Consider the following 25,945-nt stretch of genomic DNA (forward strand, 5'->3'; position numbering starts at 1 on the left):
CCGAGATCATGCCACTGCACTCCAGCCTAGGCAACAGAGACTCCATCTCAAAACAACAACAACAACAACAACAACAAAAATTAGCCAGGCATGGTGACACACGCCTGTAGCCCCAGCTACTCGGGAAGGTGGAGTGGGAGGACGGCCTGAGCCCAGGTGGTCAAGGCTGCAGTGAGCCGAGATCTTACCACTGCACTCCAACCTGGGCAACAAAGTGAGACTCTGTCTCAGAAAAACAAAAAAGAAAGAATCATGATTCCTGCCCTGTGACTTTACAGAGGATGCTATCAATTACATCCGAACTGTAAGCTCCATGAAGCGAGTTGTTTCCTTAGTCTGACATATGTGTTCAATAAATATTATTGAAAAATTGTATGAATAACTGAACAGGAAAGGTATTCTTAGAACTTCAATTTATTTATGGAAAATAATCTTCCCTTTCTGTGAATTCCTAATGTATTACTAAGCTGCTATGATTCCACTCTTACTTTTAATGTCCTGATATAAGCACATCATTTCTATATTTCTTCATATAACCTCGTACCAACTATATTATAGCTTAGTCAGATCCTCCATTTCCTCCTGGTATATACAAGTCAAATGCAATCCTGATTTAGTTGTTATGATCTCAAAAATCCTAAAAGCCAATTGCTGCCATAACAGGAAACACCATCTGATTTACTGGGTCCTTTTGTTCTCATAATGCATGTGTTCTGGGTCCACTGTATTTACAAACAAACCACAATTATGTAGTAAAGGGGGAATTATACCACAAAACAGTGCTACCTGAGAGGTAAGATCAATTAAGGTTGTACCTGATCACTTTTGCTATAATTTCATATATCTTTGATTTTTACTCAACATAGTTTTCAAATTTTAAGGTTGGTGATTTAAAGAAAGCCTAGTTCCACTGGGCGTGATGCCTCCTGCCTGTAATCCCAGCACTTTGAGAGGCCAAGGTGGGCAGATCATTTGAGGTCGGGGTTCAAGACCAGCCTGACCAACATGGCAAAACCCGTCTCTACTAAAAATACAAAATTAGCCAGGCATGGTGACACACGCCTGTAGCCCCAGCTACTCGGGAAGGTGGAGTGGGAGGACGGCCTGAGCCCAGGTGGTCAAGGCTGCAGTGAGCCGAGATCTTACCACTGCACTCCAACCTGGGCAACAAAGTGAGACTCTGTCTCAGAAAAACAAAAAAGAAAGAATCATGATTCCTGCCCTGTGACTTTACAGAGGATGCTATCAATTACATTCCGAACTGTAAGCTCCATGAAGCGAGTTGTTTCCTTAGTCTGACATATGTGTTCAATAAATATTATTGAAAAATTGTATGAATACTGAACAGGAAAGGTATTCTTAGAACTTCAATTTATTTATGGAAAATAATCTTCCCTTTCTGTGAATTCCTAATGTATTACTAAGCTGCTATGATTCCACTCTTACTTTTAATGTCCTGATATAAGCACATCATTTCTATATTTCTTCATATAACCTCGTACCAACTATATTATAGCTTAGTCAGATCCTCCATTTCCTCCTGGTATATACAAGTCAAATGCAATCCTGATTTAGTTGTTATGATCTCAAAAATCCTAAAAGCCAATTGCTGCCATAACAGGAAACACCATCTGATTTACTGGGTCCTTTTGTTCTCATAATGCATGTGTTCTGGGTCCACTGTATTTACAAACAAACCACAATTATGTAGTAAAGGGGGAATTATACCACAAAACAGTGCTACCTGAGAGGTAAGATCAATTAAGGTTGTACCTGATCACTTTTGCTATAATTTCATATATCTTTGATTTTTACTCAACATAGTTTTCAAATTTTAAGGTTGGTGATTTAAAGAAAGCCTAGTTCCACTGGGCGTGATGCCTCCTGCCTGTAATCCCAGCACTTTGAGAGGCCAAGGTGGGCAGATCATTTGAGGTCGGGGTTCAAGACCAGCCTGACCAACATGGCAAAACCCCGTCTCTACTAAAAATACAAAATTTAGCCAGGTGTGGTGGCGAGCACCTGTAATCCCAGCTACTTGGGAGGCTGAGGAGGAAGAATCGCTTGAACCTGGAAGGTGGAGGTTGCAGTGAGCTGAGATTGTGCCACTGCACTCCAGCCTAGGCAAGAGTGAGACTCAATCAAAAGAAAAGAAAAGAAAAGAGGAGAGGAGAGAAGAGGAAAGGAAAGGAGGAGGAAGAAAGGGAGGGAGGGAGGAAAGAAAGAGAGACAGAGAGAGAGAGAGAAGAAAGGATGGAGGGAAGCAAGGAAAGAAAGAAGAGACGGAGAGGAAAGAAGAAAGAAAGACTAGTTCAACTGTTGTTTACTGGCTGGTTAGAAAGGAATGCTTTTTGGAAGCAAGATTCAAATATCATATAAAGCCTGGTGCAGTGGCTCTCGCCTATAATCCCAGCATTCTGGGAGGCCAAGGTGGGTGGGTGGATCACTTGAGGTCAGGAGTTCGAGATCAGCCTGGGCAACATGGTGAAACTCCTTCTTTACTAAAAATACAAAAATCAGCCAGGCATGGTGGCACACACCTGTAATCTCAGCTACTCAGGAGGCTGAGCAGGAGAATCACTGGAACCCAGGAGGTGAAAGTTGCGACGAGCCGAGATCACACCACAGCACTCCAGCCTGGGTGACGGAACAAAACTCTGTCTCAAAAAAAAAAAAAAAAATTCATATAGGCTCTGGAAGGGTGTAATTGAAAAACTGAGCTTGAACTAAAGGATAATGGGTAAATATGAAGTACAGCTTCTCCCCTGTATGACCTAGGGCCTTGGTTTCTTCATTGTAAGATGGAAACTGAAACTCCTATTCTTATATGGGAATGCTTAAGCTAAGTATTAAGATTAAAGGGAACTTCTGGTTAAAATAACAGAATATTCCACCTAAAAAAACAGAATATTCCACCTAAAACTCCTACTAAATGAAAATCCTACTAAATCCTACTAAAATGAAACAAAGGGATTAAAAAGGCATAAGCTTATTTAGGTTCATTGTTTCCAACAATTTTCCCTTCTCTCTCCTGTACCATCATTGCATTCGCTCCGTACTGGATCATTCCCATCAATATACTATCAGATTGCTTTTACTCTCCCATTTTAAGCAGAAAAAAAGAGGAATCTTCTTGACCCTATATTCCCCAACTCCGCTCCTCTTTGTCATAAAACTCATCACAAGAACTGAGCCTATTCACGGCCTCCCATTCTTCTACTCACCCAGCTGAATCAGGTCACTACTACTCCGCGAAAACAGTTCACATTAAGGTCATCCCTGACCTCCTTGTTATGAAGTCCAATGGTTAACTTTAAGTCCTCACTTCCTTGACCTACCAGCAAGGATTGGGCACAGGTGAAAAGCCATTCCTTCTCTGTTTACTTTCTTCCTCTGGCTCCCAGGGAAACCTTACTCCTGTTTCTTTCTTTTTTTTTTTTTTTTTGAGACGGAGTCTCACTCTGTTGCCAGGCTGCAGTGCAGTGGTGCAATCTCGGCTCACTGCAACCTCTGCCTCCCAGGTTCAAGCGATTCTCCTGCCTCAACCTCCTGAGTAGCTGGTACTACAGGCGCGCGCAAACAAGCCCAGCTAATTTTCGTGCTTTTTTTTGTTTTGTTTTTTGTTTTTTTTTTTAGTAGAGACAGGGTTTAACCATATTGGTCAGGCTAGTCTTGATCTTCTGACCTTGTGATCGGCCCACCTTGGCCTCCCAAAGTGCTGGGATTACAGGTGTGAGCCACCGACTCCTGTTTCTTATAACCTCACTGACTGTCCCTTCTCAGTCTCCTTTACTGGTTCTTCCTCTTCTTCCAAACCTCTTAAAATGGGAGTGCCCCAGGGATTGGTCCCTGTTCCTCTTCACTTTTCTATCTACTCTCACTCCCTTGGTGATCTCTTGCCAGCCTCATAATTTTAAATGACATCTACATGCTAACAACTCCTGGATTTCTCTGTCTTGAACTCCAGTCTAATATAGCCAACTAACTGCTTAACATATCCATTCAGATGTTTAATAGGCACCTCAAATACAACATGACCAAAACTGAACTACTCATCTCCTCCAACCCAAATCTGCTCTACCAGTCTTTCCAGTCTCAGTTGACAGTAACTTCATCCTTCCACTTGCTCTACACAAAACACCGGGGGCCATTTTTTTTCATTTTTTTATATTAAGGTATAACTGATACATAAAATTTGCACCTGTTTTTATGTATACATTTTGATGAGCCTGGACATATACATATACTTGGGATACCAACCCCCACCAGCCAAGGTAGTAAACACATTCATTACCTCCAAAAAATGTCCTTGTTGGAACCATTTTTTACTTCTCTTTATTTTTTTGAGACAGAGTCTTGCTCTTATCACCCAGGCTGGAGTGCAATGGAATGGTCTAGGCTCACTGCAACCTCCGCCTCCTGGATTCAAGTGATTCTCCTGCCTCAGCCTCCCCAGTAGCTGGGATTACAGGTGCCCACCACCACATCCAGCTAATTGTTGTATTTTTTTGAGACGGAGTCTTGCTCTGTCTCCCGGGCTGGAGTGCAGTGGCCGGATCTCAGCTCACTGCAAGCTCCGCCTCCCGGGTTTACGCCATTCTCCTGCCTCAGCCTCCTGAGTAGCTGGGACTACAGGCGCCCGCCACCTCGCCTGGCTAGTTTTTTGTATTTTTTAGTAGAGACGGGGTTTCACCGTGTTCGCCAGGATGGTCTCGATCTCCTGACCTCGTGATCCGCCCGTCTCGGCCTCCCAAGTGCTGGGATTACAGGCTTGAGCCACCACGCCCGGCCAATTGTTGTATTTTTTAGTAGAGATGGGGTTTCACTATGTTACTATGTTGGCCAGGCTGGTCTCGAACTCCTGACCTCAGGTGATCTGCCCAACTCAGTCTCCCAAAGTGCTGGGATTACAAGTGTGAGCCACCACACCCAGCCACTTCTCTCTGTCTCTTATACCTCTTCATTCAATCCATCAGGAAATCCTGTTGTTCTAGCCTCAATGTATATCCATCTCCACTGTTACTACTGATCGATCTACATCATCTCTCACCTGGATTACTGCTGCACAGCTTCCCTCAATTGGTCTCCTGCTTCTATCCAACCATGCCCCCACCAATAATCCATTCTCTACACAACAACCAGAGTGATCATTAAACCATATCATGACATTCCTCCTTCACCCCATCAAAACCTCTGACGGTTCTCCATTTCATTCAGAATGATGTGGTTTGGCTCTATGTCCCCACCCAAATCTTATCTCAAATTGTAATCCCCACATGTTGGGGGAGTGGCCTGGTGGAAGGTGAGTGAGTTATGGGGGCAGACTTCCCCTTGCTCTTCTGGTGATGGAGTTCTCACAGGATATGGTTGTTTGTTAAGTGTGTGGCACTTCCCCCTTCTTCTGTCTCCTGCTTCACCATAGTAAAATGTGCTTGCTTCCCCCTCCGCCATGATAGTGTGTCCTGAGGCTTCCCCAGGCATGTGGAATTGTGGGTCAATTAAACCTCTTTTCTTCATAAATTACCCAGTCTCAGGAAGTTCTTTACAGCAATGTGAGAATAGACTAATACACAGAATAAAAGCCAAAGTCACTACCATTAACTCTTACCTCATCTCCTACTATTCTTCCTCTCATTTGCCTGGGTCTACTGTCAGTTCCTCCAAAAAGCCAGCCACACTCTCGTCTTGAGGTTTTTGCAAAGCTCTTTCTTTTGCCTAAAATGTTTTTCCCTCAGACCTTTGCATGGCTAATACCCTCACTTCCTGTAAGTCCTTATTCCAGGGTTTCTCAAGATAAGCACTACTGACATTTGGGGGCAGAAAATGCTTTATTGGCCAGGTGCAGTGGTTCATGCCTGTAATCCCAGCACTTTGGGAGGCTGAGGTGGGCAGATCACATGGTCAGGAGATCGAGACCATCCTGGTTAACACGGTGAAACCCCGTCTCTACTAAAAATACAAAAACTTAGCTGGGCATGGTGGCAGGCGCCTATAGTCCCAGCTACTCAGGAGGCTGAGGCAGGAGAATGGCGTGAACCTGGGAGGCAGAGCTTGCAGTGAGCCAAGATCGCACCACTGCACTCCAGCCTGGGCGACATAGCAAGACTCCGTCTCAAAAAAAAAAAAAAAAAAAAGAAAAGAAAGAAAATGCTTTATTGTAGGGGGCTGATCCATACATTGTAGGATCTTTCATTTTTTAGAGAGAGAGGTCTTGCTATGTTGCCCAGGCTGGAGTACAGTGGCTATTCACAGGTACAATCATCGTGTACTACATCCTCAAATTCCTGGGCTCAAGCGATCCTCTACCACCTCAGCCTTGTGAGTAGCTGGAACTACATGTGCATGCCACTGTGTCCAGCCATTATAGGATGTTCAACAGCATTGCTAGCCCCTACCTAGTAGATGCAAACACCACCACCCAGCCATGCCCCAGTGATGACAACCAAATATGTCTCCAGACATCACTGCCAAATGTTTCCTGCAGGACAAAACTGCCCTCGGTTGAGAATCATTGCTTTATTTAGATATCATTTTCTCAATGGGGCCTACCTTGACCCTATTTAAAATTACAATCCAGGCCGGGTGTGGTGGCTCATGCCTGTAAACACAACACTTGGGGAGACAGAGGTGGGTGGATCACGTGAGGTCAGGAGCTCAAGACCAACCTGGTCAACATAATGAAACCCCCGTCTCTATCAGAAATATAAAAAATTAGCTGGTCACACCTGTAATCCCAGCCCTTTGGGAGGCCGAGGAGGGCGGATCACAAGGTCAGGAGATCGAGACCATCCCGGCTAACATAGTGAAACCCCGTCTCTACTAAAAATACAAAAAAATTAGCCAGGTGTGGTGGCACACACCTGTAGTCCCAGCTACTCTGGAGGCTGAGGCAGGAGAATTGTTTAAACTCGGGAGGCAGAGGTTGTAATGATCCAAGATCACACCACTGCATTCCAGCCTAGGTGACAGAGTGAGACCCCATTTCAAAAAAAAAAAAAAAAAATTAGCAGATGTGGTGACACGCACCTGTAATCTCTTATTTGGGAGGCTGAGGCAGGAGGATCACTTGAACCAGGAGGCACAGGTTGCAGTGAGCCAAGATTGTGCCACTGCACTTCAGCCTGGTTAACAGAGCAAGACTCCATCTGAAAATAAATAAATAAATAAGGGCCAGGTGCAGTGGCTCACGCCTGTAATCCCAGCACTTTGGGAGGCCGAGGCAGGCGGATCACAAGGTTAAGAAAGAGATCGAGACCATCCTGGCTAACATGATGAAACCTCATATCTACGAAAAATACAAAAATTAGCTGGGTATGGTGGCACGCGCCTATAGTCCCAGCTACTCGGGAAGCTGTGGCAGGAGAACCACTTGAACCTGGGAGGCGGAGGTTGCAGTGAGCTGATATCATGCCACTGCACTCCAGCCTGGCAACAGGGCAAGTTCTTTCTAATAAATAAATAAATAAATAAAATTATAACCCATACTTCCTCCAGCCCCCAAAACTTCTTATCTTCCTTACTCTATTTTTTCCCATGGCACTTATCAACTTTCAACATATCATATGATTTACTTACTGTTTTTTAAAAAAAATCTGTCTCCCCTACAACTAAAATTTAAATTACACAAAGGAGGGGAACTTATTTTCTTCATTACTGTATCCTAAGCATCTAGAATAGTGCCTTGCACTTATAGGGGTGCAAAACTACTTGTTGAATAAATGAAAGAACAAAGATAATGGGAGAGAAGACAACAGAAAAGCAAACTCAGTAAAATCTCAGATGGACAGCAGAGTGAAGTGACAAGTGACTTAGCAAGGAGAAGGAAGCTATATCTGGAGTGACCACAGAGGTGGATCTAGTAAGTCAAAAGGCTTATCTGCTCTACACAATCCTGGTAAGGCTCACACTTAAAGGTGCAAAATACTGCAGGAAGCTGAGATGGGGTAAGATGCATGACTAAACTCAGGGTTTGGCTAAAAAGTCTGGACACAAAACTGGCAAATGTTGGCCAGATGCAGTGGCTCACACCAGTAATGCCATCACTCTGGGAGGCTGAGGCTGGTGGATCATTTGAGATCAGGAGTTTGAGACCAGCCTGGCCAACATGGTGAACCCCGTCTCTACTAAAAATACAAAAAAATTAGCCAGGTGTGGTGGCACACACCTGTAGTCCCAGCTACTCTGGAGGCTGAGGCAGGAGAATTGTTTAAACTCGGGAGGCAGAGGTTGTAATGATCCAAGATCACACCACTGCATTCCAGCCTAGGTGACAGAGTGAGACCCCATTTCAAAAAAAAAAAAAAAAAAAAATTAGCAGATGTGGTGACACGCACCTGTAATCTCTTATTTGGGAGGCTGAGGCAGGAGGATCACTTGAACCAGGAGGCACAGGTTGCAGTGAGCCAAGATTGTGCCACTGCACTTCAGCCTGGTTAACAGAGCAAGACTCCATCTGAAAATAAATAAATAAATAAGGGCCAGGTGCAGTGGCTCACGCCTGTAATCCCAGCACTTTGGGAGGCCGAGGCAGGCGGATCACAAGGTTAAGAAAGAGATCGAGACCATCCTGGCTAACATGATGAAACCTCATATCTACGAAAAATACAAAAATTAGCTGGGTATGGTGGCACGCGCCTATAGTCCCAGCTACTCGGGAAGCTGTGGCAGGAGAACCACTTGAACCTGGGAGGCGGAGGTTGCAGTGAGCTGATATCATGCCACTGCACTCCAGCCTGGCAACAGGGCAAGTTCTTTCTAATAATAAATAAATAAATAAAATTATAACCCTACTTCCTCCAGCCCCCAAAACTTCTTATCTTCCTTACTCTATTTTTCCCATGGCACTTATCAACTTTCAACATATCATATGATTTACTTACTGTTTTTTAAAAAAAATCTGTCTCCCCTACAACTAAAATTTAAATTACACAAAGGAGGGGAACTTATTTTCTTCATTACTGTATCCTAAGCATCTAGAATAGTGCCTTGCACTTATAGGGGTGCAAAACTACTTGTTGAATAAATGAAAGAACAAAGATAATGGGAGAGAAGACAACAGAAAAGCAAACTCAGTAAAATCTCAGATGGACAGCAGAGTGAAGTGACAAGTGACTTAGCAAGGAGAAGGAAGCTATATCTGGAGTGACCACAGAGGTGGATCTAGTAAGTCAAAAGGCTTATCTGCTCTACACAATCCTGGTAAGGCTCACACTTAAAGGTGCAAAATACTGCAGGAAGCTGAGATGGGGTAAGATGCATGACTAAACTCAGGGTTTGGCTAAAAAGTCTGGACACAAAACTGGCAATGTTGGCCAGATGCAGTGGCTCACACCAGTAATGCCATCACTCTGGGAGGCTGAGGCTGGTGGATCATTTGAGATCAGGAGTTTGAGACCAGCCTGGCCAACATGGTGAAACCCCGTCTCTACTAAAAATACAAAAGTTAGTTGTGCATAGTGGCACGTGCCTATAGTCCCAGCTACTTGGGAGGCTGAGGCACGAGAATCGCTTGAACCCAGGAGGTGGAAGTTGCAGTAAGCCAAGATCACACCACTACACTCCATCCAGCCTGGGCAACAGATTGAGACTCTGTCTCAAACAAACAAAAACTGGCAAATGTCTTCATCCTACCAAAAACTTCCATCTTCCTCTACCAGGAGACTGAAGATGTTTTTCTCAGGAGAAACTGAACCCATCAAAGTTCAGAACTTGGAGATACCAGGCACACTGACTGTGGTAGAGAGATGGAAGCAGGAAAAGTCTATATAAATCTGCATTTTTTTTTTTTTTGAGATGGAGTCTCGCTCTGTTGCCCAGACTGGAGTGCAGTGGCACGAACTTGGCTCACTGCAACCTCCGCCTCCCGGGTTCAAGCAATTCTCCTGCCTCAGCCTCCTGAGAATCTGGGACTACAGGCACCTGCCTCTGCACCTGGCTAATTTTTGTGGTTTTAGTAGAGATAGGGTTTCACCATGTTGGTCAGGCTAGTCTCAAACTCCTGACCTTGTGATCCGCCCGCCTCAGCCCACCAAAGTGCTGGGATTACAGGTGTGAGCCACGGCGCCCAGCATAAATCTGCATTCTTAATGGTGTGAGATCTGGGCCCCTTTCTATACCTCATTCCAGAAGGCCAGCAGCCAGGCAGATTTGAATATAATTCTTTGTAGGGACTGAATAACCCAGAGAAAATAACTCAAGAGACAGAGACATGGAAGACTTGTCCACAATCACCAGCAGTAAATCCAAGAATCAGTAAACCCACTCAAGATGAACTATTAACTGGTCAAAGCCTCACTATTTTTTTTTTTTTTTTCTGGACACAGGGTCTTGCTCTATCGCCCAGTATGGAGTGCAGTGGCACCATCTCAGCTCACTGCAGCCTCAACCTGCTGGGTTCAAGCAATCCCCCTGTCTCAGCCCTGCAAGGAGCTGGGACTACAGGTGAGTGCCACCACCCCCATCTAATTTTTTTGTATTTTTAGTAAAGACAGAGTTTTATGGCCGGGCGCAGTGGCTCAAGCCTGTAATCCAGCACTTTGGGAGGCCGAGACGGGCGGATCACAAGGTCAGGAGATCGAGACCATCCTGGCTAACACAGTGAAACCCCGTCTCTGCTAAAAATTGCAAAAAACTAGCCGGGTGAGGTGGAGGGTCGCCTATAGTCCCAGCTACTCGGGAGGCTGAGGCAGGAGAATGGCGTAAACCCGGGAGGCGGAGCTTGCAGTGAGCTGAGATCTGGCCACTGCACTCCAGCTGGGCAAGAGAGCCAGACTCTGCCTCAAAAAAAACAAAACAAAACAAGACAGAGTTTTGCCACGTTGCCCAGGCTGGTCTTGAACTCTTAAACTCAAGTGATCCACCCACTCACACTCCCAAACTGCTAGGATCACAGGCATGAGCCACCACACTGGTCCTAAAGGCCTCACTCTTAAATATGAACAGCCAGCCAAGTATTACCAGCTACTTGGTTAGCACCTCCATTATAAAAGACAATGCCCAAAACAAATACAAAGGAAAAAAATCCAGGAGAGAACAGACACTTCTAACAGGAAAAAAAGCAAACAGAGGCCGGGCACGGTGGCTTACGCCTGTAATGCTAGCACTTTGGGAGGCCAAGGTGGGCAGATAACCTGAGGTCAGCAGTTCAAGACTAGCCTGGCCAACATGGCAAAACCCCATCTCTATTAAAAACACAAAAATTAGCTGGGCATGGTGGCACATGCCTGTAATCTCAGCTACTTAAGAGGCTGAGGCAGGAGAATTGCTTAAACTCGGGAGGCGGAAGTTGCAGTGAGCCAAGATCGTGCCATTGCACGCCAGCCTGGGCAACAGGAACAAAACTGTCACAGAAAAAAAAAAAGCAAATAGAAAAATAAGTCAATGTTATATTACTAAAAAAGAACAGAATGCTATACTAAAGGAGCAATTAGAGAACAAGAAAAACCTTTTGAAAATTAAAGACACAATGATAGAGACAAATTCAATAAAGCTGTTGGTACGTAGGTCAATAAAATTTTACAAAAAGAACAAAAAGGCAGAGAGAAATGAGCAGAAGATGACAGAAGCAATCCATAAGGTCCCCAAATCTAATAGGAGGAATAGCGAGCAATAGAAAAATGAAGGAGAGGGGGTGAGGGACCTATAATCCCAGCACTTTGGGAGGCCAAGGTAGGTAGATCGTTTGAGGTCAGGAGTTCGAGACCAGTCATGCCAACCTGGTGAAACCCCATCTCTACTAAAAATACAAAAATTAGCCAGGTGTGGTGGCAGGCGCCTGTAATCTGAGCTACTCGGGAGGCTGAGGCAGGAGAATCACTTTAACACAGGAGGCAGAGGTTACAGTGAGCTGAGATCACACCATTGCACTCCAACCTGGGCAACACAGTGAGAACCCTCTCAAAAAAAAAAAAAAATCAGGGAGAGGGGCTGGGCGCAGTGGTTCACACCTGTAATCCCAGCATTTTGGGAGGCCAAGGTGGGTGGATCACGAGGTCGGGAGATCGAGACCATCCTGGCTAACACGGTGAAACCCCTCTACCAAAAATACAAAAAATCAGCTGGGCGTGGTGGCATATGCCTGTAATTCCAGCTACTCGGGAGGCTGAGGCAGGAGAATTGCTTGAGCCCGGGAGATGGAAGTAGTAGTGAGCTGAGACTGCACCACTGCACTCCAGCCTGGGCAACAGAGCGAGACTCCATCATAAATAAATAAATAAATAAATAAATAAATAAATAAAATTCTTTTTGTGAAAAAAAATTAGCTGGGCGTGGTGGCTTGCCTGTAATCCCAGCTACTAGGAGGCTGAGGCAGGAGAATCGCTTGAACCCGGGAGGTGGAGGTTGCAGTGAGCCAAGATCACACCATTCCACTCCAGCTTGGGCAAAAAGACTGAAACTCCGTCTCAAAAAAAAAAAAAAAAAAAAAAAAAAAAGACTAGAGACCAGCAAAAGAAGCCCCAGGATAACAGCCATGCAGAGACAGTTGGGCCTAGGATGGCAGACTTCAGGAAAAGGTCTTCAAGGAAAAACTTCAACTGAAGCTTTTGAGCATATGGAAAATATTGATGAATATCTGACAGATTATAAGCATTTGGAAAGAAATTGGAGCCAGGCACGGTGGCTCACACTGTAATCCCAACACTTTGGGAGGACGAGGTGGATGAATCGTCTGAGGTCAGTAGTTCAAGACCAGCCTGGCCAACATGGTGAAACCCCGTCTCTACTAAAATTACAAAAATTAGCTGGGAGTGGTGGTGGGCCCCTATAATCCCAGCTACTTGGGAGGCTGAGGCAGGAGAATTACTTCAACTCAGGAGGCAGAGATTGCAGTGAGCCAAGACCATGCCACTGTAATCCAGCCTGGGCAACAAGAGCAAAACTCCATCTCAAAAAAAAAGAAAAATTAGCACTGGCTATAGAAAATGAAGCAGGCTGGGTGTGGTGGCTCACATCTGTAATCCAGCACTTTGGGAGGGCAAGGCAGGTGGATCACCTGAGGTCAGAAGTTCGAGACCAGCCTGGCTAACATGGTGAAACTCGTCTCTACTAAAAATACAAAATGGGCCGGGCATGGTGGCGTGTGCCTGTAATCCCAGCTACCCAGGAGGCTAAGGCAGGAGAATCACTGGAAGCTGGGAGGTGGAGGCTGCAGTGCTCCAAGATCTCGCTACTGCACTACAGCCGGGGAAACAGAGCGAGACTTTGTATACAAAAAAAAGAAAGAAAGAAAAAGAAGAAATAAAACAAAGAAAATGGAAAAATGAGGTAATTATTCATGCCAATAAAAACAAAAAGATATAAAATGGACTACGCAACTATAAAAAAGTATATTATTCTGTGAAAAAAATCAAGATATAGAACAATGTCTATAGTAAGCTGCCTTTTAACTATGAAAGGGGGGGAAGATACAAATATCTATTAACATTTTCTTTTCCTTTTTTTTTTTTTTTTTTTTTTGAGACAGTTTCACTCTTGTTGCTAGGCTGGAGTACAATGGCATGATCTTGGCTCACCACAACCTCTGCTTCCCGCGTTCAAGCAATTCTCTTGCCTCAAGCTCCCAAGTAGCTGGGATTACAGGCATGCGCCACCACGTCTGGCTAATTTTGTATTTTTAGTAGAGACAGGATTTCTCCATGTTGTTCAGGTTGGTCTCAAACTCCCGACCTCAGGTGATCTGCCCGCCTCAGTCTCCCAAAGTGCTGAGATTAAAGGCGTGAGCCACCGTGTCTGACCTACATCTTTTTCTTTCTTTCTTTCTTTCTTTTTTTGAGACATGGTCTCGCTCTGTCACCCAGGCTGGAGTGCAGTGGTGCGATCTTGGCTCACTGCAACCTCTGCCTCCCAGGTTCAAGCGATTCTCATACCTCAGCCTCCTGAGTAGCTAGGACTATAGGAGTGCGCCACTACGCTCGGCTAACTTTTGTACTTTTAGTAGAGATGGGGTTTAGCCATGTTGGCCAGGCTGGTCTCGAAGTCCTGATCTCAAGTGATTCACCTGCCTTAACCTCCCAAAGTGCTGGGATTACAGGCATGAGCCACCATGCCCGGCACATTTCTGAAATCAGCAAAAAAAAAAAAAAATTGTTACCCATGGAAGGAGGGAACTGGTAGAGGAGGGGGCAGAGGTAAAAGCTAGACCTCTCTGAATATACCTTTATTTTGTAGACTTGAGTTTGGAACCATGTAAATATTTTTTTAAAGTATAAAACAAAATTTAAATGTAAAAAAATCTGTAAATTTGAAAGCAAAATAGAAAAAAAAGAACCTGTGTATCAAGTATCCAGTTAGTGGCTTAACTACAAAGAGTGGAATCATTTCAAGGGACACAGTAATTTGACATAAAGAACTAGAAAGAAGCCAGGAGTGGTGGCTCACACCTGTAATCCCAGCACTTTGGGAGGCCGAGGCGGGTGGATCACTTGAGGTCAGGAGTTCAAGACCAGACTGGCCAACATGGCAAAAACCCATCTCTACTAAAAATACAAAAATTAGCTGGGTGTGGTGGCATGGGCCTGTAGTCCCAGCTACTTGGGAGGCTGAGGCATGAGAATTGCTTGAACCCAGGAGGTGGAGGTTGCAGTGAGCCGAGATCAGCCTCTCACTCCAGCCTGGGCGACAGAATGAGACTGTCTCAAAAAAAAAAAAAAAAAAAAAAGGTGTCTCAGAGGTCAGGCACAGTAGCTCACGCCTATAATCCCAGTACACTCTGGGATACAGAAGGTGGCAGAATTGCTTGAGGCCAGGAGTTCGAGACCAGCCTGCACAACATGGCAAGACCTCATCTAAGAACGAAAGAAAGAACAAACAAAAGAACAAACAAAAGAACGAATGAAAGAATGAAAAAACGAAAGAAAGAAAGAAGTAAAGAAATGTCTCAGAGGCCGAGCTCATGATGTACTATCTTATCACCACTTCACCTCATATTCCTCAATTCTGTTCTGCTAAAAACACTAGCCTTCCAAATACTTCAGACACCTGACACTTGCTATAGGACCTCATCAGCACTTCTTCCTAATACATCCCTACTATGAAAATGTCCTTGGATGCCTGACATTTATAATAATGGAACAGTTCTTCTTCCCCTCTCCACTCTCCCTGAAATGAAAACCTAGCAATGTCTCTCATAGTTACAAGGTATGCTTTCAGTACAGAGCCCCTCCTTCCCTTTAGCACTAGAATGGCTCTATTATCAAAATGTCAGGGATGTTGCTGTTGCAGACCACAATGTCCCAGGTCATCCTCAACCAGCTCTTGTTCCATTTTACCTGTGCCACTTGACTGTGTTTCTCAGGGATGTTTTTCAGATTATTAGACTGCACGCAGACAATGTTCCCATCTATGGAAAAAAAAAGAATTTACATGGTTTTATTCTTAAAGATTATTTAAAAGAAATGCCTGGCAACTCAAATTTCCATCGTCAAAGTGGCATATGTAGATATGAAAAAGCAAATACAATCTCATTGCCACTTTTCAGAGAAAACCTAATTATTTCCTGGTGTAGCCATTAAGCAGCTAATTCTTTATGAAGCTACTCCTCAATATTTTCTCTTATGCCACACATGCGCTATATGACAACGTCTGTTTTCTGTTCAGATTTTAAGAGGGAAATAAAATATAATGGGTTTCATTTTTCTATTACTGAATGATAGAACACTGACATCACATAGTCATTTAATTCAGCACACAGGATGGAAAAAAGCCAAGTCCATGCCCTAACGAACAATAGTTTAAGACATACGGATATTAAACAGTGTGACTAACATCAAATGATGTATTTCAAGTGGATTTATTGAAAATGGGCAAACAGAAAGCTCGGGAATGGGCCAAGCACAGTGGCTCATGCCTGTAATCCCAGCACTTGGGGAGGTTGAGGCAGGTGGATCACCTGAGGTCAGGAGTTCAAGACCAGCCTGGCCAACATAGCGAAACTAAACCGTCTCTACTAAAAATAAAAAATTAGCTGGGTGTGGTGGTGCATGCCTGTAATCCCAGCTACTCGAGGCTGAGACGGAGATCACTTGAACCTGGGAGGCGGAGGTTGCAGTGAGCGAGATCATGCCACTGCCCTCCAGCCTGGGTGACAGTGTGAGACTCCATCTCAAAAAAAAAAAAAAAAAAAAGAAAAGAAAAAAAAAGCAAGCTCAGGAATAGAATCTGGGAATGGATAATGAAATTAAGTCTCAGAAATATGCCACTGGATCCCCTCATGATACACAGCTCCCCTACTATTCTTTTAAGGTAGATTTACCACAGAATAATTTTCAGATATGGGGATGTGAAATAGGAAGACAACTCTAACAAAGAGATTGCTCCCACTGCAGAAAGCAGCATAAAATGATGATGACAACAATGATGATGAGACAGCAGCAGCAACAATGCCAGCATTTACTAAGTGTTTACTAGGCATCAGGCATATGGCTTTTAGAGGAAGAAAGGGCGAGGGTTGCATTTTCTATCACTGTGTTACAATGACTACCCATAAGAAGTATCCAATCAACCTCGTGATCACGTCTGCATCAAAGACTTCCAATTTAATCTTCTTCTTAAGGCCCCATATCTTCAATCTACTGACACTTCTCTGCGCCCTTTCATTCTCTTCAGTCTTTGGTTTGTACAACCTTCAACTGACCTCTCCAAGTTCCCAGGTAGTACCCCACAGTCTTTGGATTGCCATCTGGACCTCGGTTCACAGAGAAGGTGGACTTATTTCGGTAACCATTGATGACAGGCTGAAGAGGAGGGTGACAAGAGGTCAAATGAAACCAAGGAAAGTAACAATAAAGGGAAAGCAGGAATGTTCTCTGGATGAGGACAAATAAAGTTTGCTTGGAAGGTACGGTATATGTGAAAGTCTGTGGTTAAGAAGATCAAGACAGTCAAGAAGGGGAGTTCCAATCTTGCCAAAAAGCGGGAGTCAACAAACTACTTATGTCAAGAGCCAAAGAGTAAATAATCTAGGCTTTGCAGGCCATATGGTCCCTGTTGCAACTACTCAACTCTGCCATCGCAGTGCAAAAGCAGCCATAGACAATACATAAACAAGTGAGCTTGGCTATGTTCCAATAAAACTTTATTTACAAAATCAGGCAGCAAGACAAAATTGGCCTAAGAGCTGTAGTCTGCTAACCCCTGCCATAAATGAAACTCCACTTCTCTGAGGGCACATTAGAAAGGTTTCCAATGTTACATGGGCAAATTGCGTGGGGTTGGCAGGGAGAAAGGTTTCCAAAGTTTGGAACCTTTCTAGGGAGGTAATAGTGGAGTGGTTGATACAATGGGATCTCTATCAGATAGACCTGAGCGTGAATCTCAGCTCTGGCCCTTTCTAGATGTGTGTCCTGGGCAAATTACTCAATCTCTCTGGGCCTCAAGGTCTTCACCTATAAAATGGTAGTATCTATCCCTCCAGGTTATTATAAACAGTAAAATGTGACAGTGATACATGATAATCATTTAGCATAGGGCCTGGTCCCCAGCAAGTACCCAGTAAATATTAGCTGATGTTATTAGCATTAAGGGGATTTAATAGATAAGGAATAGGGAGGTGGGGGCTTACAGAGGGTATAATAGGATGGAGAAGACAAGGGAGGCTCTCAGATTTGGGTGTAGCCGTTGTCACATTGACTCCATTGAGCATTTGGATGTAAGACTCTAGTCTTTGTAAAATTTCTTCTGAGCTTCAAATTTCACCTGCAAAAGAATATAAGCAATGAAACGAAATACTGGCTGGGCGTGGTGGCTCACGCCTGTAATCCCAGCACTTTGGGAGGCTGAGGCGGGCGGATCACCTGAGGTTAGGAGTTCGAGACCAGCCTGACCAACATAGAGAAACCCCATCTCTACTAAAAATATAAAAATTAGAGGAGCATGGTGGCGCATGCCTGTAATCCCAGCTACTCGGGAGGCTGAGGCAGGAGATTCGCTTGAACCCGGGAGGCGGAGGTTGTGGTGAGCCGAGATCGCACCATTGCACTGCTCCAGCCTGGCCAACAAGAGCGAAACTCTGTCTCAAAAAAAAAAAAAGAAAGAAAGAAATGAAATACTTTTGTGGCTTCACCGCAAAGAATGGAAAACAAACAGTACAAAAGAAGAGTGTTCCACAAATTCTTGACTCATGGTCTCAACAGATGAGGAATCCAGAATGAAGGAACAAAAACAGACCTAAAAAGGTAATGAGGAAAGGTCAAGAATGAGCTCTTGTGTAAGCTCATCATTTTATCTGCCCTTTCAGACTGAACACTCCAGGTATATGTCAGTTCTGTCCAGTAGAGCTTTCTACAATGGAAATGTTCTGTTTGCACTGTGTTCTACATATACAGTAGCCACTAGCCATATGTGGTTACTGAACACTTGAAATGTGGTCAGTAGGAATGAAGAACTAAATTTTTTATTTTTTTATTTTTAGAGAGAGGGTCTCACTCCCATCACCCAATCTGGAGTGCAGTAATGAGATCTTGGCTCACTGCAGCCTTGATTTCCCAAGCTCAGGTGATCCTCCCACTTCAGCCTCCCAAGTAGCTGAGACTACAGGCACATGCCACCCCACCATACCTGACTAATTTTTTGTATTTTTAGTAGAGATGGGGTTTCGTTATGTTACCCAGGCTGGTCTCAAACTCCTGGGCTTAAGTGATCTGCCTGCCTCAGCCTCCCAAAGTGCTAGGATTACAGGGGTGAGCCACCATGCCCAGCCTAAATTTTTTTTTCTTTTCTTTCTTTTTTTTTTTGTGAGATGGAGTCTCACTCTGTCGCCCAGGCTGGAGTGCAGTGGTGTGATCTCCGCTCACCTGCAACCTCTGCCTCCCGGGTTCAAGTGATTCTCCTGCCTCAGCCCCCTGCGTAGCTGGGATTACAGGAGCGTGCCACCACGCCTGGCTAATTTTTCTTGTATTTTTAGTAGAGATGGGTTTCACCGTGTTAGCCAGGATGGTCTCAGATCTCCTGACCTGTTGATCTGCCCGCCTCACCCTTCCAAAGTACTGGGATTACAGGCGTGAGCCACCACACCTGGACCTAAATTTTTTATCTTAATTTTAATTAACTTAAGAGTCAGCACTGCTATAACATGACATAAGTGTTCCTATACCACGCTATGCAAAATCACTCACAAAAAGATCTCAAGGCTCATGGGAAAAACAGGATTAGGCATACAACATTCCAAAACTTTAAGGAATTCTGTGGTAAATCTACCTTAAAAGAATTGGTAGGGGAGCTGTGTATCAGTGAGGGGAATCACAGTGGCATATTTCTGAGACTTAATTTCAGTTATCCATTCCCAGATTCCATTCCTGAGCTTTCTTTTTTTTCCTTTTCTTTTTTTTTTTTTTTGAGATGGAGTCTCACACTGTCACCCAGGCTGGAGGGCAGTGGCGTGATCAGTAACACCACAGAAAAGATTAAGAACCTAATAAAAACAGCAACGCTGTTTTGTACATGGCAAGTAGTTAAGAAATATGAATAGTAACCTAGGCACGGTGGCTCATGCCTATAATCCCAACATTTTGGGAGTCTGAAGCAGGTGGATCGCTTGCATCCAAGAGTTCGAGACCAGCCTGTGCAACATGGCAAAACCCTGTCTCTACAAAAAATACAAAAAATTAACCAGGCATGGTGGTACACGCCTATAGTCCCAGCTACTAGGGAGGCTGAGGTGAGAGGATCCCTTGAGCCCTGGAGGCAGAGGTTGCAGTGAGCTGTAATCACACTTCTGCATTCCAGCCAGGTGACAGAGTGAGACACTATCTCAAAAAAAAAAAAAAGAAAGAAAGAAAGAAAAGAAAGAAACATGAATACTACAATAAGGATAACACTTTACCCTGACAATGGCCAAGTTTGCTTATGGAAGTGGGTATCAGAAGAACTGCAGCTTGGGCCAGGCGCAGTGACTCACGACTGTAATCCCAGCACTTGGGGAGGCCGAGGCAGACAGATCACCTGAGGTTGGGAGTTCAAGACCATCCTGACCAACATGGTGAAACCTTGTCTCTACTAAAAATATAAAAATTAGCCTGGCATGGTAGCATGTGCCTGTAGTCCCAGCTACTGGGGAGGCTGAGGCAGGAGAATCACTTGAACCCAGGAGACAGAGGTTGCAGTGAGCTGAGATCACGCCACTGTACTCCAGCCTGGGCAACAGAGCCAGACTCTACCTCAAAAAAAAAAAAAGAATTGCAACTTGGAGTTATCATGAAGTCATAAAAAGAGGGCTATGTGAGTCAGATGGAAAGTTCTAACACCAGATGTGGATGGGTATGGCTTATAACAAACACACTGGGGGAACTGAGGGAGCTGGTAGATGTTTGAGGTATGTGCATGCATTCATTTTATATGTTCTTAAATAGCTCAGTTCAGCTGAGTATGGTCTCCTTTCATCTAGCGTTTCTTATGGACAAAATTACTTCTAAGTAAACATGAAATTTGCATTATACTCAAATTTTCCCTAATATGTCAATTAGTTAGAATAAATTTCTCTTTTCTAAATAAGCAGTAGAGCTTATTTAGAATTAAGCAGCAGAACTGACTGTATTCAAATTTAAATTGCCACATATGGCTACCGGCTACCATGTTGGAAAGCACAGCTACATGTGAAACAGCAAGAGCACTACTACTCACATACACAGAGCTATAAGTATAACAAAAACGCAAGCAAGAGAGGAAACACACATTTGGATCTATGGGTCTAGAGTGAGGAAGATATAATTGGCCTAAAGTTCCAATTTTGGAGTCAATAGCATAATGAGTTTAAGGAGCTGCTTGGGCTTCTGCATAGAACTGCCCAGTCAAGGCCTGGCGCGGCGGCTCACGCCTGTAATCCCAGCACTTTGGGAGGCTGAGGCAGGCAGATCACCTGAGGTCAGGAATTCAAGACCAGCCTGGCCAACATGGTGAAACCCCATCTCTACCAAAAATACAGAAATTAGCTGGGCATGGTGGCGCATGCTTATAATCTCAGCTACTCAGAAGGCCGAGGCAGGAGAATTGCTTGAACCCGGGGGGGTGGAGGTTGTAGTGAGCCGAGATTGCACCACTGAACTCCAGCCTGGGCCACAGCACGAGCCTCCATCTCAAAAAAACTTAAAATTAAAAATGAATAAATAAATAACTGCCCAGTCAAGCCTCCTACGAGTCTAGCACCATTCTCCTGGAAAGGAGGGGTAAAGACTTAGGCTGGTCACCTACCTTGAGCTGTTCTTCATAGCTCAACCTCCAGAGTGGTGTAACAACATCAGCCAGCCTGGAATAAAATAATTCAGGCAATTCTCTAATTATATAAATATGTACTGAGCACCTACTATTCATAAGTACTTTCAGAAGACCTAACTCTCATGCCCTCTAGGGAGATGGAGTCTGGGAGAACAGCCCATTTTGATGTTGTCTACTTAACAAAGCAGAACAGATGGAGCAAACCTAATAAAAGAAAAATCCAGATTTATCAGGAGGTAATTAATCATATTACAAAGGCTTCACTGTTGGGTTTCTTTAAATAGCTTATCTTCCTAATGCTTTTAAAATATAATTTGATTTAGAAAATACATGTGTTGCATAAATGAGGTATATTTGTGCTTATATGGCTGCAATGGGACTACTCATCTCTAATCCATCTAATATCATTCTGGGTTCCTGGTTTTCAGCAAACCTGTCCTGGACTTACTAAAGACAAGGTCCCAGATTAGTATCTTCTTTCTGATAAAAACACACTCAAGACAAAGAGAACGGTTTCTGCAACCCCAAAGCATTTCCACCAATATTCTTCAGACGTCCTCAAATTTGCCCTGGGTATCCTACCTCAGGTGGCCCCACAAATCCTTGTAATGCTACATTAGTTACATTAGGAATACAGACTTTCAGTAGATGCACAGATTGAGACTTGCTAAGGAGAGAGGACATCAGCCTGGCCTTTACCTTTCCTGCCAGGAACCATCTAGTGGTCCAAGATGACTTGGTTTCTTCTGACTTTTTTGTCCTTTCTGACACTTTGTGGCTATCACATGGGTGAAATCTCCCTTACATACTGTGCCCAGAAAGAGCTGTGACCATCCTGGTGGATTTCTGGCATACCAGGGAAGCAGTCCTGATTTGGAGAAGAGATCCACCATGGAGATGAAGTATCTGAGGCTGTGCATTGGGACTCTTCTCTTAAGGCCTGCCATCCAAAGAACACACTGAAATCCACCTGCATGAAAGGTACACACACAGAGGTTGGGAATGGAAGCACAACTACCAAACCCATTCATCCATTTATAAACCCTTATGGAACTCAAGCACCTAGCAGAATGCTGGCACACAGCAGACAGTAAAAGCAAGCCTGTTGAGCAGAACTGAATTACTGCATGCAAGGTATGTTTTGGTTCCCAAAATAAAGAGATAGGGGAAAACATAGTCTCTGTCCTCCAGGAAAGAGTTCAAATCTCTGGATATATTTCTATGACAAATCTCTTTCCCTATTCCAACTTCCTAACCAACAGCCAATCAAGCAGCTAATATTTAGTAAGTGCTTACTATGTGCAAGACATCATGCCACACTAGACAGCAGAGGGGTTACAAAGGTTACAATCTAATTAACGAGATTAAATGCTGACACAGGAAAAGACATTAGGAAATAACACAGTATGCTTGGTTCCTGATGAGTGCTCAGAAAAGGCTTCCCAGAGCAGGGAGGCATGGTGCTGAGTCTTTTTTTTTTTTTTTTTTTTTTTTTTTTTGGTTAAGACAGTCTCATTCTGTTGCCCAGGCTGGGGTGCAGTGGCATAATCATGGCTCACTGCAGCTTTGACTTTCTAGGTGCAAGCAATCCTTCCACCTGAGCCACATGAGTAGCTGAGACTACAGGTGTGCACTATCACACCATTCTTTTAATTTATAGTAGAGACAGCCAGGAGCAGTGGCTCATGCCTGTAATCCCAGCAGTTAGGGCGGCCGAGGCAGGTGGATCACCTGAGGTCAGAAGTTCGAGACCAGCCTGGCCAACATGGCAAAACCCTGTCTCCACTAAAAATACAAAATTAGCTGGGTGTGGTCGTGCATGCCTGCGATCCCAGCTACTTGGGAGGCTGAGGCAGAAGAACTGCCTGAACCTGGGGGCAGAGGATGCAGTGAGCCGAGATTACACCATTGCACTCCAGCCTGGGCAACAAAAGCAGAAACTCTGTCTCAAAAAAAATAAATAAATAAGGCTGGGCACAGTGACTCACTCCTGTAATCCCAACACTTTGGGAGGCCAGGGCGGGCAGATCACTAGTTCAGGAGTTCGAGACCATCCTGGCCCACATGGTAAAACCCCGCCTCCACTAAAAATACAAAAATTAGCCGGGAATGGTGGCGCACGCCTGTAGTCCCAGGTACTCAGGAGGCTGAGGCAGGAGAATCACTTGAACCCGGGAGGCAGAGGTTGCAGTGAGCCAAAATCATGCCACTGCACTCCAGCCTGGGCGTCAGAGTGAAACTCCGTCTCAAATAAATAACAAACAAACAACAAACAAACAAACAAACATAGTAGAGACAAGGTCTTGCTATGTTGCCCAGACTGGCCTCAAACTCCTGGGCTTAAGTGATCCTCCCACCTAGGCCTCCCAAAGTGCTGGGATTGCAGGTGTGAGCTGCCACGTCCAGCCAGAAACTGAGTCTTAAAGGATGGCAGAGAGATGAATTACATGTTTGAAGGACAGCAGGGAGACCAGTCTGACTAAAATAGTAGTTCATTTTAAGGAATAGAGGCAACAGGCTGAAAAGTTAAGTCAAAGTGAGATCTGAAAGAATGTTCATGCCTGAATAAAACATGGACTTTATTGTGAAGGTAACAGTGAGATGATGCAGGCCTTGTGTAGAGAATTAAAGATGAAATAAGGAGGCTAATAAAAAGCAAGTTCGGCCGGGTGCAGTAGCTCACTCCTGTAATCCCAACATTTTGGGAGGCCGAGACGGGCGGATCACGAGGTTAGGAGTTCGAGACCAGTCTGGCCAATATGGTGAAACCCTGTCTCTACTAAAAATACAATAATTAGCCAGGCATGGCGGCAGGCACCTATTGTCCCAGCTACTCAGGAGGCTGAGGCAGGAGAGTCGCTTGAACCTAGGAGGCAGAGGTTGCAGTGAGCCAAGATCGTGCCACTGCACTCCAGCCTGGGTGACAGAGCGAGACTCCGTCTCAAAAACAAAAACAAAAAGGAAGTTCACGTTTGAGACATATTGTGTTTAGAATGGTAGGGAAATATCCAAATGGAAATGTCTAACAAGTAAGTAGAGAAGCAGTAGGACAAGTAGAGAGATCGACAGAGACGGCAGGGCTACAGATTTCATTGAGTGTCTATAACACAAGCTGTAAGATCAAAAAGGGCTTTGAGGCCAAATACGGTGGCTCGTGCCTATAATCCCAACACTTTGGGAGGCCAGGGTGGGCAGATCACAAGGTCAGGAGTTCCAGACCAGCCTAGCCAACATGGTGAAACTCCGTCTCCACTAATAATACAAAAATTAGGACTGGGTGCAGTGGCTCATGCCTGTAATCCCAACACTTTGGGAGGCCAAGGCAGGTGGATCACGAGGTCAGGAGTTCGAGACCAGCCTGGCCAATATGGTGAAACCCCGTCTCTACCAAAAATACAAAAATTAGCTGGGCATGGTGGCGTGTACCTGTAGTCCCAGCTACTCGGGAGGCTGAGGCACAAGAATCGCTTCAACCTGGGAGGTGGAGGTTGCAGTGAGCTGAGATCATACCATTGCACTCTAGCCTAGGCGATATAGAGAGACTCAGTCTCAAAAATATTAAATAAATAAATAAATAAATCAACCAAAATAAAAAATTTTTCAAAAAGTACTTTGAGTAAAGGCAAGAGCAAAAGGCCAATGACTATATCTGGGAGAAAGGTAATATTTGGAGAGCAAGAAGAGATGCTGGTGTCTCAAAAGGAGAGTCAAGAGAGCCTGGAGGCCTGGAGGCCAAGGCAGATACCTCTGAGGAAGGCAGTATCACATCCATTATGTCTGGGACAAAAGAAAGAAGGGAAAGAAGGCAATGGGAAGTGGCAGGCAGTGGGGACAAATGAAGGCTTTGAGATTTTAGGAGTGCAGATCCTAGAGTCAGATAGCCAGACCTGTCCTGGGTGGTCCACTGGTCCCACCACTCACTACCTAGGTGGCCGTTGCCAAGTTAATCATTCTCTCTGACATTCCTTTTTTTCACTTGTAAAATGGAGACAATGGTATCTACCTTATATAGTGGTTGTAGGAGTTACAAGAAGATAATTAATAAAAAGTACCTAGGCCACTGGGCACAGTGGCTCACACCTATAATCCCAGCACTTTGGGAGGCCAAGGCAGGTGGATCACCTGAGGTCAGGAGTTCGAGACCAGCCTGACCAACATGGAGAAACCCTGTCTCTACTAAAAATACAAAATTAGCCAGATGTGGTAGCGCCTGCCTGTAATCCCAGCTACTCAGGAGGCTGAGGCAGGAGAATCGCTTGAACCCAGGAGGCAGAGGTTGTGGTGAGCCGAGATCAAGCCACTGCACTCCAGCCTGGGCAACAAGAGTGAAACTCCATCTCAAAAAAAAAAAAAAAGTACTTAGGCCAGGTACAGTGTGGCTCACGCCTATAATCCCAGCACTTTGGGAGGCCAAGACAGGAGGACTACTTGAGCCCAGAAGTTTGAGACCAGCCTGGACAACACAGGGAGACCCCATCTCTACAAAAATTAAAATATTAGCCAGGCATGGTGGCATGTGCCTGTAGTCCCAGCTACTCGGGAGGCTGAGGTGGTAGGACCACTTGTGCCCAGGCAGCCACGATCATGCTCCAGCCTGGGCGACAAAGCAAGACCCTGTCTCGATTTAAAAAAAAAAAAAAAAAAGGACTTAGCAGAAGATCAGACAGGTATGTTTGTGAACCTCTGAGCAGAGTCCAACACCTGGCAAAATCTCTTCAGTAAGTATTAATAGTAACTGTCA

At 44.6% G+C, this 25,945-nt stretch overlaps 1 protein-coding gene across 1 annotated transcript in view; it reads right to left on the reverse strand.

Annotated features, from left to right (window-relative positions):
* The window catches only part of TRMT2B (tRNA methyltransferase 2 homolog B), a 44,841-nt gene that overhangs the window by 14,194 nt on the left and 4,702 nt on the right, over window positions 1–25,945 (reverse strand). The window contains 6 exon segments of the mRNA XM_033213641.1: window positions 15,267–15,337; window positions 16,631–16,730; window positions 17,558–17,667; window positions 17,670–17,691; window positions 21,181–21,235; window positions 21,904–22,174. Coding sequence (XP_033069532.1) covers window positions 15,267–15,337; window positions 16,631–16,730; window positions 17,558–17,667; window positions 17,670–17,691; window positions 21,181–21,235; window positions 21,904–22,151 — 606 coding nt within the window. The 5' untranslated portion in view covers window positions 22,152–22,174.

This window comes from Trachypithecus francoisi, unplaced genomic scaffold, assembly GCF_009764315.1.
Source record: "Trachypithecus francoisi isolate TF-2019V2 unplaced genomic scaffold, Tfra_2.0 Contig00054, whole genome shotgun sequence".
NCBI lineage: Eukaryota > Metazoa > Chordata > Mammalia > Primates > Cercopithecidae > Trachypithecus > Trachypithecus francoisi.